The following is a 12685-nucleotide window of genomic DNA, read 5'->3' as shown; positions in this document are numbered from 1 at the left end:
CTCCGCAATCGTCTCTCGTACCTCTCAGGTGTCTCAGGGGGTGCTCCCCTCTGAGGTAAAAGTTCAGGCGCCAGCAGGTGTCAAAGGGGCACTCTCCCCTCGGTACTAGCAAGTACCTACTGCCTCAAGGCGCTGAACGGACTTATTCACAGTCAACCGCAAGGCACCAGTCCCGGTACTCTCGAAGGACCATGTATAAATCCCAAAAATGCCACAATAAAGGTTTAGAAATAAAACTCTAGAGGGCGTATCAAATATCAATCGTATATTGGCAACGACCACAATGTTATATTACGGTTTAACAAAACAATTCAATAGCGGCATCTAAATAACTAGTGACGCCATCTATTGGTGAACATCGTGACTTACTTAACTTAGGATTTAACAAGATGTTTACGTGATAACGTCTTATTGGTGGCAGCGCTCGAGATGAGACGGGAGATCGGTCCGTCTCTCTCTCGTTATACCTGCGATCGCGCTCGTGAGGTTTTGGTGTGACACAAGTTTCTGAACATATCACCCGACTAAAACGATTTTAAAAACGTTATCACGTTAAAATATGTCTAGTTATTTACATTACTGAATTAATTTTGTGCTGACTTCATCGTTCTTTTTAATTTGATTCGTGATGTTAATTGTCTTTTTTCGTTTGTTCAGGAGCCGCAGCCCGGTGAAGACAATGAACAAAGTAACACTAACCAAGTGTAAGTGTATAGAATTACGTTTTTACTAAATAATATGTCATGTGTAATATAAAGGTACTTAAATTCACTTAAAGTAGAGTCTAGCCAGCCAAAGCTGAAGTCTGAACCCAGTGTTTTTTGTAGCGACCACATTATGGAATGTCATCATGGCGTTTCTGCGTAGTTAGTTGTCAGTTTTGTTGAAAACGGTTCAAATCATTTGCTCTAATAACGTTTAAATCCTGCTGTGTGGTGTACCTAATGTACCTATATACTATGATCACCTTTATGAATATCAAAAGTATCAAAATGTTTTTTTCCTACTAAAGCCGATGTTACCAGGTCCATATTTTTTAAATTTGCCGCCCTTTACTGGGTTCAGCTTTGGCTGGCCAGACTCTATTCACTATTCTACTGATAAAGTTATTTTGAATTGATATAACAAATCAAAAAAAAATACAATTGAATTAAGAACCTACTCCATTTTTAAGTCGGTTAATTTTTCTTACAGTATTGCAGCTGCCTATCACTACATAATACACTATTAAAAAAAAAACTCTAAATTACAGTGTAGTAGACGTAGAGCGTGAAGTAGACGGTGACGAAACAGCAGCACTACTGCCTCGCTCAGAGCGGCGTCGCTCACGGCGTCGAGAGAGGCGCGAGCGAGCCGCTCACTCCGCTCACGCTCAGCCCGCTCAAGTCGCTCCACAGCTCGGGCACCAAGCTGGCTCGCTTGGCCGCCAAGCTGGCTCGCTAGGGCACCAAGCTGGCTCGCCAGGGCCCCAAACTGGCTCGCTCGGTCGCCAAGCTAGCCAGCTTTCAACGCAAGCTGACCCAGTAAGGACAGTACGGCCCGCTCAGCCGTCGATCAATGGTGGCGAAGGAGAGATCGGTGAGTATGGACACTCGCCGGTTGACGCGTATTTGGGAAGCTTTTGGCTGTAGTTCGAATATGGTTTTTGACGTGACAACGTCTTATAATTCGATAGAGCCGGCTGCACGCACGAAAAAACATGACTCATGCGGCGTTACCTCGCTCTGAGGCGTTCCGTGTAGGCTTGAAGTGCAAACGAGAGCGCGGAACGAGCGACAAAAAAGCACAATCGGACGTTGTCACGTTCAACTATCGTCAGTAAACCGACTTTACAGACAACCAATTTTTTTTTTTTTAAATTGGATTTGAATTTTATGATTGGATTCGGAGTTTTAAATTTTTTGTTTCGAATTCTGAATTTGAACTTTTTGATTTTTGATGCGGGAGCACGATAACTATCGTCAATGTATATCGTCTTCGAGAGCATGACGTTATTTTTAAATATTATAAAAAAAATAGTTCCTTTTACGCTTTTCAAATTCCCACACAAATGATCTCGATGACAATAGTTTTCGTGCTAATTTTTGAGTTGGGGGTTAAAAAGTCATGGTTGCGAAATTATGTAGTGTATAAGTATTTTTTGAGAAAAAGACTTTTTTATTAATCTAGTAAACTGTGGTTGCTCAAATGAATAACTTTATTTTTACTTCTGAACTCTTATTTTTTTATTAAGGATATTATATAAGGTGTTGTAGTCCATTTTATATTTGAGAAAAAGACTTAAACTTATAGCTACTTAAATTTATTATAATTCTTCTGATTTTATTTAGTACGTAAGGTTTCTTTTTTTTCTTCTTGATAAATAGAAAAACATTTTGTCTTGTATTCGATGGAAGATGTAACTAAAATTTATACATTTAGTTTTGTAAAAGTTTAAAAACTTAGATCTCTTTTATCGCTGTGACAAATAATTAAATAAGTTAATATATTTTTAATAAAGTAGTTTGTAGTTTTTATTTATTCGTTTTTACCCAAAAATGTTGAAATTTCCCTGTTTTCATCCTACAAATTTCTAGAACTCACAGCTCATTTTTCGTTACAACACACTAGTACTCAATTTTTACATTATTTCGAAAATACACTCTTTATAAACTGCATTGTAATATAAACCTTACTCCTACACAATAAGTATCATTTTTAATTGCTATAATATAATATAATGTGATATTATTTTTCAAGGTGTGGCAGCCCTGCCCGCTCAGCACAGCACAGACGGACATATTGTCAATTTATGAGCAACAATTATTTTATACAAAAAACACTATTTATTTCCCGACTTCATATTTTTCACGAGACAATACAGTCGCGGTAACCTAGTATAAAATAAGAGGTCAATTCTTGTTGTTATATCTATGATATCAATCAGGAATTTTATGTCGAATAAAAGTCTTAAATCATTGCCTTGTTTTTTTAAGAATGTCAGGAATTTGTTAGAAGAATAATATTAATCAAGTGAAAAATACTACAACGAGCGTTGTATATTGTGTTTTTTTCGGAAGTGACGTAGTAATTATTGTATTAGGTTAATTCCCGCCTTGGATTTTTACTTATCTGTTCAGAAGAAACAACGGAGAGTTTGGCGCTTATGACTTCGAGAATTATAAACGAGAATTATTAAATAATAAAAAATGTCTGATTTGATGTGAAATAGATGTGAACCTGTCTTACAGAATTTGGGTCAGAAAGCATACAATTATATCACATTTCTTATGTCTAGTTCTCAAAATTAAACTTCCCTTATTTATGTACTCTTACTGTTATCATATTTTTAAGTGTTTTTTTTAGTCAAAACTTACCTTGACAATCTTTTATTAAATATAGTTTAAATTCAATTGAATATTGTATGAATTTCTTAAAATTCTATAAGACAGGTAGTCATATATGTTAATAAATTTATTCTATTGTAAACCTGTATATTTATCGAATAAAAAGCAATAATCAAGTTTCTGGGAACACACTGAATTTAGACGATTTTTTCTAACAATGTAATAAAGTCGGATGTATCTATACAAAGATTTGTTTGTAATATATTGACTACATTGGACCGTACGAAGTAATTTCATGTGGACTTCAATTTTTTACATTAATTTGTAATTGTAATTAATTTAACGTGAAATTTGTTACAAGTCTTCTACGGTCCATGTTGAGTGCAGATATATTTGTAAATAAAAGTTATAGTTTTAAGGTTAGCACATATTTTATAGCCAGCCATATACTTAGTGGTAATAGAATATAACGGTCTGTCCGGTAGATGAAAACGTTAGCTATATCCAGATTCGCGTGTTTTTATATAGCATAGTTCTTACATAATATTATTTTGTGCGCGTGAAAACTGTCCATCTGGGTATCTTTAGGATTTACTTTGGAAAATACGACTATAACTTTGGAGCTCGATTATCAGCTGTAATAACTGTATCTAGTGTATGTTCTAAGGTAAAACTGGACTTATTTGAGAGTATTTTAAATTTATAATGTACTATCTTTAGTGTATATAACAACTATGGAAGTCGGTGCTACTATGTACCATTTTCTCAGTTATAATTTCATTGTTAAATTTTATTTTATATTTATTTCAACGCTTTCTAACTTAGGTTTGTCCTTCAAGCGCTTGTTTAGGAATGGTAACTATTGTGATAATATGTTCTGATGACCATGTTCAGTTAAGTTCTTAGGATATAACCAAAGAAATAAAATCGTTTGACACGGATACATCTTTTATTTTTGTAATACCCTATACAGTATGCACTATTTACATCCCTACCATCGTATCAAATCTATAAAAATTAACGAAGCAAGGAAATCTTTCTGAAAACCTTCGTTCACAGTAAACCTTCAGTAAACTCACAGAAAACAAGGAAAAGTTTGCAGTTTCATTGCAATGGGCTTGGTTCACATTTAAAATCGCAAACAAGTAATGAGTGTAGGCACACACAAATAATAATTATTCCAGTCTTAAAACTTTTCTTTATACAATTTATAAATAATATCTAGAGGCGTAAGTACATATACCTATAGATAATATACAACAAGACCAAAATATACTGAAACAATTTTACTACCTATAGAAAATTCCGTCATATTAATTCGCCTTTTGGACTTACTATATTAATAAGATTAATCCCTTTTGTGTACTATTAAGTACAACAATAAGTAAATCATTAGTGAATTTACATCAAACGAGCGAATGCTCATTATTCTATATCACACTATGTCGAATTATTTTAGTGTAAGATCATTCTTTCGTTGTTCTGGTGTGTCTGCTTAGTTCAAGTTTGTAGAATTAGAATGAAATAAAGTCGGCCAAGTACGAGTCGGACTCGCGCACCGAGAGCTCTGAACAAACCTACTTTTTAGTGTCTTTTAACAAGCTTGTAACTCTAAAATGTATGTTTAAGCATTTTTTCTTGTATCTGTGCTATAAGAATTTCAAGACTATGTATACGGGAGGTACAATGTAGGTTTTGATTCCCTTGCGAATGTCGAAATTTGGGATAATTTGCAGCATAAACGGCTGTATCTTTTGATTGAGTTTGCTGATAAATTGATTTTTTTCACAGCTTCAAGAGACCGCAGACTTGAGTATTCGATATAGATTTCAGCTCGATACCTCCACCCTTTTCTAAAAAAAATGGCGTTGACAGACAGAAATCTTAAAAATTATTAGATATTTTTTTGTGTAGGTAATAAAAATTTTCATTTTTTGCAACTGTTCCTCTATCTGTACTTAATATGTTGCTTCATACCGAATTTCAAGATTCAGAGTTCACGGGAAAGTACACTGTAGGTTTTGATTCCCTTGCGAATGTCGAAATTTGCGAAAATTTTCATTATTTACGGCTGTATTTTAACTAGCTGTGTCCCACGAATTTAGTAAGAGTACTTATATACCCTGGTAATTGCTCCACTCCTATTGAGTAGATATAGCCTAAACTACAGCATTTTTCGGTAAATGAATTTCAACAATATTTTTGAGATTCTTCAGCTTTATTATTATATACGTAGATAAATTATAATAAATTATTTGGTACATTCAAAATACATTGCTACATATAAATTGCTACTTGCTTAAACTAAATTAGTTTTCCTAATAAAGGGCTCACAATTTCACAGTTGCCACTGTTATAACTAGCCACATATCCAAGGTTTATCAAATGGGTACAAAATAAAACACAAAAAATCCATCAAAGTAGCTTTATTCAAACATAAGGCCGCCATACGGGCGTCCCACCCGGCGGCGCAAACGGACGAACAGCCACAGATGTTTCATAATGGAAACTGAATGACAATGAAAGGTGACAAAAGTGGTACAAAAGATTGAAAACATGTAGTCAAAGAGCTGATGACATAATATGCTCTTTTAGTCAGGTGTTTGATGACTTTAGTCAGGTGTTTGATAACTTTAGTCAGGTGTATGATGACTATAGCCAGATGTAGGATGACTATAGCCACGTGTATGATGACTATGTGTCTAGTCAAAGAGTCCGAAGCCCATGTCGTCATCGCTCTCCGAGTCTTCCTTCTCGGGCTTCTTCTCCTCTTCCTTCTTAGCGGCCGGAGCAGCCGCGGCGGGCGCTGCGACCGCTGCAACCGCTGCGAACTTGCTGGGGTCCTGGGAATAGATAAAATAAATTAAATTACTGTTTTGTGTATTTATTTACCTTTTTTTTATAGTGGGGAAATCTTCCAAAGATACCCACGGCCCCCGGGGAAGGAGCCGTGGGTTATGTCGGATTCTTACCGACTAAAAGTGTATTTATTTACCTGATCAAGGACTAATTAATTGGCAGATATATCATTTTTAAGTTTCCTATTTCGAAAATTTCTTCAATTCGTCTTAAAGTTCATCAATTTTTAATTAGCAGATAAAACATTTTGAGGTTGCCTATTTAATCAATTTCTTCAATTTATTTTTATAATTCTTCAAATTACATTGTTGTTTAACTTAAAATTGACTCTAAACAGAAAAAAATGTTCAATATTAATTCGAAAACTAATCATACCACTACAAAATTGATAATTTTCAATGTGAATAAAGATACTTTGATTTTAATTAGTTATAATTACTACCAAACTACTACCAAACCATACAAACCTTGATGAACTCCTTGATAGTGGTCGCTTCCTTGAACTCAACCTCTGTGACGGCAGCGATGGCCAGCAGGTTCTTGAAACCGTTGGCAATAGAGTGTGGTGCGGAGGCCACTGTGGGGTAGCCGATGGACAGAGACACAGCAGCTACATTGGCCACTCCCTCCATGAACTTAGCGCGGAGGTCTTCTGGCTTGATGTCCAGGATTGAGGGCGCAAAGATGGTGCCAGAGTCGTACACCTGGGGAAATATAGTAATTTAATAATGGCACATTATGATGTTACTATAATACTTATAAACAGTGTGAGGTAAATCTGTTAAAATTGCTGATTTGGGACAAACTCAAGACTAACGCAATTATTTCTATAACACATTATTTATTCTTATAAACATATTAGAACAACATCATTGCCAAGTATCATTACATTCTTACAAACTTGTGCTATTGTAAGGTTTGTAGAAAACAGAATTTCATCATTAGCAATCAAAATAATAAAATTTGACCTGACAGAAAAGGAAAATCTAAGCTTGTTCATATATTCATAATACATGGTTTAAAAGGCGCTTAACGTCGAGTTGCGGAGAAATGCCCGTTATTAATTATTATTATTATTTAAGAAATGGTTGCAGGATAAAATTGAATAAATTATTGTGATACTTATGTTGGAAAATATGTCTGTATATCCACTGGAAGTCAAAACCTGAATTACGGTCTGACCCTGATTACTACACATACACATACTTTTCCAAAGTCTAATTGTCAACCTGCACTTTGTGTGCAGCTTGTACTCAACGCTTTGGTTCATTTTATTCAATTCAAGAATTTTAGACCGAAATATACACAAAACTTTAGCACTAAGTTTAACAAATCTATAAATGTAAGTAAATTTTAAAAATTAATGTTCCAATGTTAATACCAACTACAAACTCATAATATCAATAAATTATATAATAAAATCAAGTATTTAAAAGAAAACGCACCTGCTTCACAACAAGACCGTATGAGAAGGGAGAGATGTTCAACATGTTGAGGAGGGTGGCCTCAGAGGCGCCAACCTTGTCGCCGGGCTTCAAGATGTGCACATCGTTGATGATTTCAATGGTACCTGAAATTGATTGCATTGTTAGAATAAAACTCAAATATAATATTTAATTGAATAACTAAATGTTTGAGTAAAATATTTACAGTTATAGACGGAAAATGCTCATAGAACAAAAATATTAATTGGTCATTGTAAAAGATCCACATCGCGAAATTTGTGTTATGGCTCTAATTTCGTTTTATGATAAACTAATGTTCAGAAGAGTGAAAAGTCATTGTAACCAAGGACATTACTATTTGAATTTGAAAATAACATACAAAACTTTTTTTTTGTACGTCATGGTCTCGAGTATGATATAAATACTTAAACAATAATTTGCACATGACACAAATTTTACTATGTGGTCTTTCTATCATTGGCATTTTTAATCATTTATCAGAAATGAATAATATGTGAAAGGTTGTTGCTCTATGAAAAGTGGACTGTATCTCCAAATTGCCAGTGCAATATTGATCCACTACAAATCACACTAGGATAGAATTGAAGAATCAATTTAGTCTGAAAGCGAAGCCAGAAAATCTATATTTGTATTCCCTGGTATTAGGACAGACATAAGTATTATATAATTTTTATAATAATAAATATAGCTTTGAAGTAGCCCATTATTTAATGTTTTATCTTTACTTCAAACTTCTTTAAAATAATATATAAATGTTACAAAAATAAAAGAAGCATGTTGATTTAAATTTTAATTAAATCAAACAATCAATTGAAAAAGAAAATGCATTATTGTTTTTTCAATTTACCCTTTTGGTATTGATGTTTTTCAAAATTTGTTGCATATTGAAATAGTTGTTTCTTTTTAATAACTCAGGCCCCGGAATCACAGACACAATAGAAAATCTATTGTGTCGTGGACCGATCGGGCCGTTCGGGGCTCAATGAATTAATAAATGAAATGTTCAAATAAACTAATCTCTTACCCTTGGAAATCTTGGTGGGGATGGACAGAGCCTGGAAGAAGGCAGTCTTCTCGGGACCGAGACCGGTGTTGTGGGCGGGGATGATGACCTCCAGGGGAGCGATGGCGCCGGGCCTCGCGGGGGCTCGCACCTTGTTCTCCAGTAGCTTGTCGCGGACCTGTACAGAGTATTAGGATTAGTTAATTGAGGAAATTGGATCTTTATAAAGTGTGTGTATTTCTGACAATTGAAAAAGACTATTACAATTGTTTGTTTATAATTTATATCTAAAAGTATTTTTTATGAATAGAACATAATATTTTGTGGTTGTTGTGTTATGTTAGGTATGCAAGACTATCATCGTTCTTTATGTATGGTATGCATATAACAACTACAAGATACACAATGCCTTTAAACTTTTCAATATGCTTATAAATTCTAAATGTAAGGATAATGCAGTAAAATAAAATGTATCTCCAAATTGCCAGTGCAATTAGTATCAAATAAACTATCACACTAGGATAGAGTTGAAGAAATTACTTTAGTCTGAAAGCGAAGCCAGAAAATCAATTAATTAATTCCTGGTATTAGGACAGACATACAAGTTGAATATTTATTCTTATTTCTATTGCATTGAAAGTTGCATGTGTATTTAGCTACTTCAAAGATAGTTCAACAGATGCTATTGAAGAACTGTTTATCACTAACAGATTTAATGCATCAAAATTACTTTTTTAATGATGACAGATAAGTTTCCAACAAGCCTTATTATATTTTTTACATTTATCATAGCATCAATGTATCAACTGAACATTGATATATTAAAAATTAAAAATTGGTTGTTTGTAAAGTAGGTTTACGATCGAGATGTTTACGTGATAACGTCTTATTGGTGGCAGCACTCGAGATGAGACGGGAGATTGGTCCGTCACTCTCTTGTTATACCTGCGATCGCGCTCGTGAGGTTTTGGTGTGACACAAGTTTCTGAACATGTCACCCGACCAAAACGATTTTAAAAACGTTATCACGTTAAAATTCATCAATCATACATACCTCTACAAGATCACCACGAGTGAAGACGAATCCGACATTGCCCTTGATGTGGGGCAGCAGCTGCTCGAGAGCTGGGTTGGTCTCCAGATGGTCCTTGATGGCCTTACGCATCATGGTGTTCTTGCCCATGAGGACAATGCTGTGGCCCCTGAGGGAGATACGGATCTGCTGCATTTGTGTTGAGCCCACATTGTCGGCGCCCACAATGAAACATTTGGGGTACTCATCCAGTAATTGCTGAAATGGATAAATAAGTTAGTTAGTTGCTGTGCTGTGTACGCCGCTACTGTTTATAGAACATTGATGTCGGCTATTGAACGTTTAGAAATAAGTGATGGTGAGGTGATGTTCGTATTTACTAGTTATCAAAACAACAAAATAATCTAAATATGTAAGAATTCTATAAAGTAATAGCATGTAACAAATAAGAAATTTAACTTAAAACTGTGAACAAAAATGACGTGTCCCCGTGTACAGGGGCACGCCGTTATTGATAAATAATAAACATCAAAATTTGTACTACTTACGATAATCTTGGTGAAGTAGTTGGTCTTCCAAGTAGCCTTGTCCTCCCTACCCATCGTGTCTGTGTGTAGGGACTTCGGAGAAATTTAAGGACTGCAAAAGATTTAAGCCGAAATGAAACATACGCCAAATTATACATGTTGGATTTAGAAATAAAAAAGGCAAAATAAAGTGCACAAATCACACAAAATGTAATACAGAAAAAGGCAGGACTATAATATTGAACAAATTATAAATGATTATTAAGATTTACTTTGATATTTTAAATACGTACCAAGACAAAACGCAAAACGCACAATTCCTGTGCGTGCGGGACAAATAAGAATGTCAAATCTGCAATTGACAGATTATTTTGCATTTAACTCTATAATTTATGGCTACCGACTACAGATAAATAATTCTTAGGTACTTAAATATAATATTCTACATACAAAAATGTTCAATCATTATGTTGAAAGTTCATCAACGATTTTTCTTAAAACACCAAGCTGGACAAATTGTATATAATTTGGATGATTTTAATAGTAATATTATCGTATTACTGTTTATTTTCTATCTTCCAGAAGTTATTTACTAATTTTACAAGATTGTAATAGCGTCAACAATATACTACGTAGAGCACACTACAGTCCTATCTAGTTTAATATGCTGCGCAGTGGTTGTTGCATCACTGTAGTATACTCTTAGATCATTAAGGCTGCAGTCTAGCAAAATTGCGTTTTCAACAAGTTATTTGACAATTTTTTCCCGGCTAATGAAATGATAAACTGAATTTTTTTTTTTGTTTATCAATTAGTGTTATATACGCAATGCGCGTGAATTTTTTCACATTTATAAAGTTACTTTATTTTACCTTAATCAGGCCTTCAAGATAAGTCTCTTTCTCCCAAAGACATTTCGAGCTAAGTTTGTGCACTCACTACGTTGCAACCGATTACAATTTACACAATCTGATCAGCACATTATTATCCTTATATAGTCGTTATTAAAAACTGCTGAATACAATTGCCGAAAAACTTATGATTTTCTTAATTAGAACGTTATAAATTCATTAAATTTCCCATTTTTTGCCTTACAAAATCTATTGATAAATACTGCTAAAAGTTATTTTTTCCATTAATTTATTCGAGTTGGTTGAAGACCAATGAGTATTAATCCTTTAAAAAAATTTTTTTTTGAATTTTGATAATTCTTTAAATATTAAAATATATTTAAAATAATTAGGAAAAATCCTAGCGAATTTCTTTAGTCGCGCTCCTTGGGCCGGAGCGTTCTGACGTGTGCTCTACGCTCGATTTTCCTTCATACCGAAGTGAAAGTTGCTCTACTTCATTAAATTTAATATTTTTGTTAATTGATTATTTTTATCTTAGTTTTGTGCAAATATTCGTATTTTTAAACATTTCATTTCGATATGGAAAATAAACGAAAAAAATACGCGTGTAACTACTAGAAAAAAAATTATCTTCGAACATAAAGTTAATGAAACCAAATAGATTGCAAAGGTGATTGGCAACAATTTCTTTATTTTACGGGGTGTCAGTAAAGGGATGTATATTTCTTTAAAACTAAAGTAAGCTCATAAATGTTCTTATAATATAATTTTTTTGAAGTTCCAAAAATGTTTATTTTTCGTTTGAGAAATACGAAATATAATATAAACTTGTATTGAGAACTTGAACTTCCCAAGTTCATCCGGGGAAATCCCCATACGGGGACAATGATTTGTTTACTCCAAAATTGATCCGAGGTGTTTTAATTTTTTTTTTCAGTCATTTTCAACGTAGCGGCATGTTGTTTGATTATTAATTTTGTAACTTAAATACAGGATGTTGGTTTTATATTCTGATCTTACAGACGCGCTGACAAATTTAGTCCGCCATTTCTAGTTTAGTCTACCAACTCTAAGTACCCATATTAAAACGAATGGATTATCATCACATCATCAAAACTCAGATGTAATGGAAGATCACAATAACATAGAAAATTCAGTGGGTGTTGAGAACTAAACAAACAGAAGTAACAGAGACGCGAAGAATAAAAAAAGAGGACGAAAACGATAATTCGTTGATACTTTCCCTTTTCGACGTATTGTTAGGGTACATCACCAATCTGCAAAAAACAAAACTGATGATTCCCAATTGCTGATTAAAAATGAAAAACAAATAATCGACTACAGTGGTGAAAATTTGCAGATCACAATGAAACATCCTTCAGTGGTAGCAGATTTACTCATTTAAAATGTATCGGTGAACAGCGTAAAGGAGAGGAGGACAGGAAAACATTATGAATGTGGATGGTGAATTGTATACAGGGTGTAATCGATAAGTATGTGCAGGCGATTATGACGTTATTATTGCAGGTATCAAAAAACTTAAAACTGATATCGAAATTACTTTACCTAATGAGCAAAATGACAATAATAACTTTTTAAAAGTATAACGAGAAATAT

The 12685-nt window shown here is 33.9% G+C and overlaps 2 protein-coding genes across 2 annotated transcripts in view; one reads left to right on the top strand and one right to left on the bottom strand.

Moving 5' to 3' along the window:
- Positions 1-4267, top strand: part of gzl (godzilla E3 ubiquitin protein ligase) — a 28342-nt gene extending 24075 nt beyond the window's left edge. Inside the window, exons 10-12 of the mRNA XM_089714920.1 lie at positions 658-704; positions 1253-1578; positions 2740-4267. Of these exons, the coding sequence (XP_089571046.1) occupies positions 658-704; positions 1253-1578; positions 2740-2795 (429 nt within the window). The 3' untranslated portion in view covers positions 2796-4267. The remainder of the gene's footprint in view (positions 1-657; positions 705-1252; positions 1579-2739) is intronic.
- A 1470-nt stretch (positions 4268-5737) lies between these two features.
- Positions 5738-10637, bottom strand: RpLP0 (ribosomal protein LP0). The gene is made up of 7 exons (XM_089714860.1): positions 10508-10637; positions 10236-10326; positions 9709-9945; positions 8676-8832; positions 7631-7755; positions 6653-6889; positions 5738-6169 (listed from the first exon to the last, which is right to left on the bottom strand). Exons 2-7 carry the CDS (start codon positions 10287-10289, stop codon positions 6029-6031), a joined length of 951 nt encoding a protein of 316 aa, XP_089570986.1. The 5' UTR covers positions 10290-10326; positions 10508-10637; the 3' UTR covers positions 5738-6028.
- Positions 10638-12685: the final 2048 nt, after the last annotated feature.

The sequence above is a fragment of the Colias philodice genome, chromosome 3, assembly GCF_061535455.1.
Source record: "Colias philodice isolate Cphi_HAF_F1 chromosome 3, ilColPhil1 Martin Lab GWU primary, whole genome shotgun sequence".
Taxonomy (NCBI): domain Eukaryota; kingdom Metazoa; phylum Arthropoda; class Insecta; order Lepidoptera; family Pieridae; genus Colias; species Colias philodice.
This window is presented reverse-complemented; position numbering and strand designations above follow the sequence as displayed.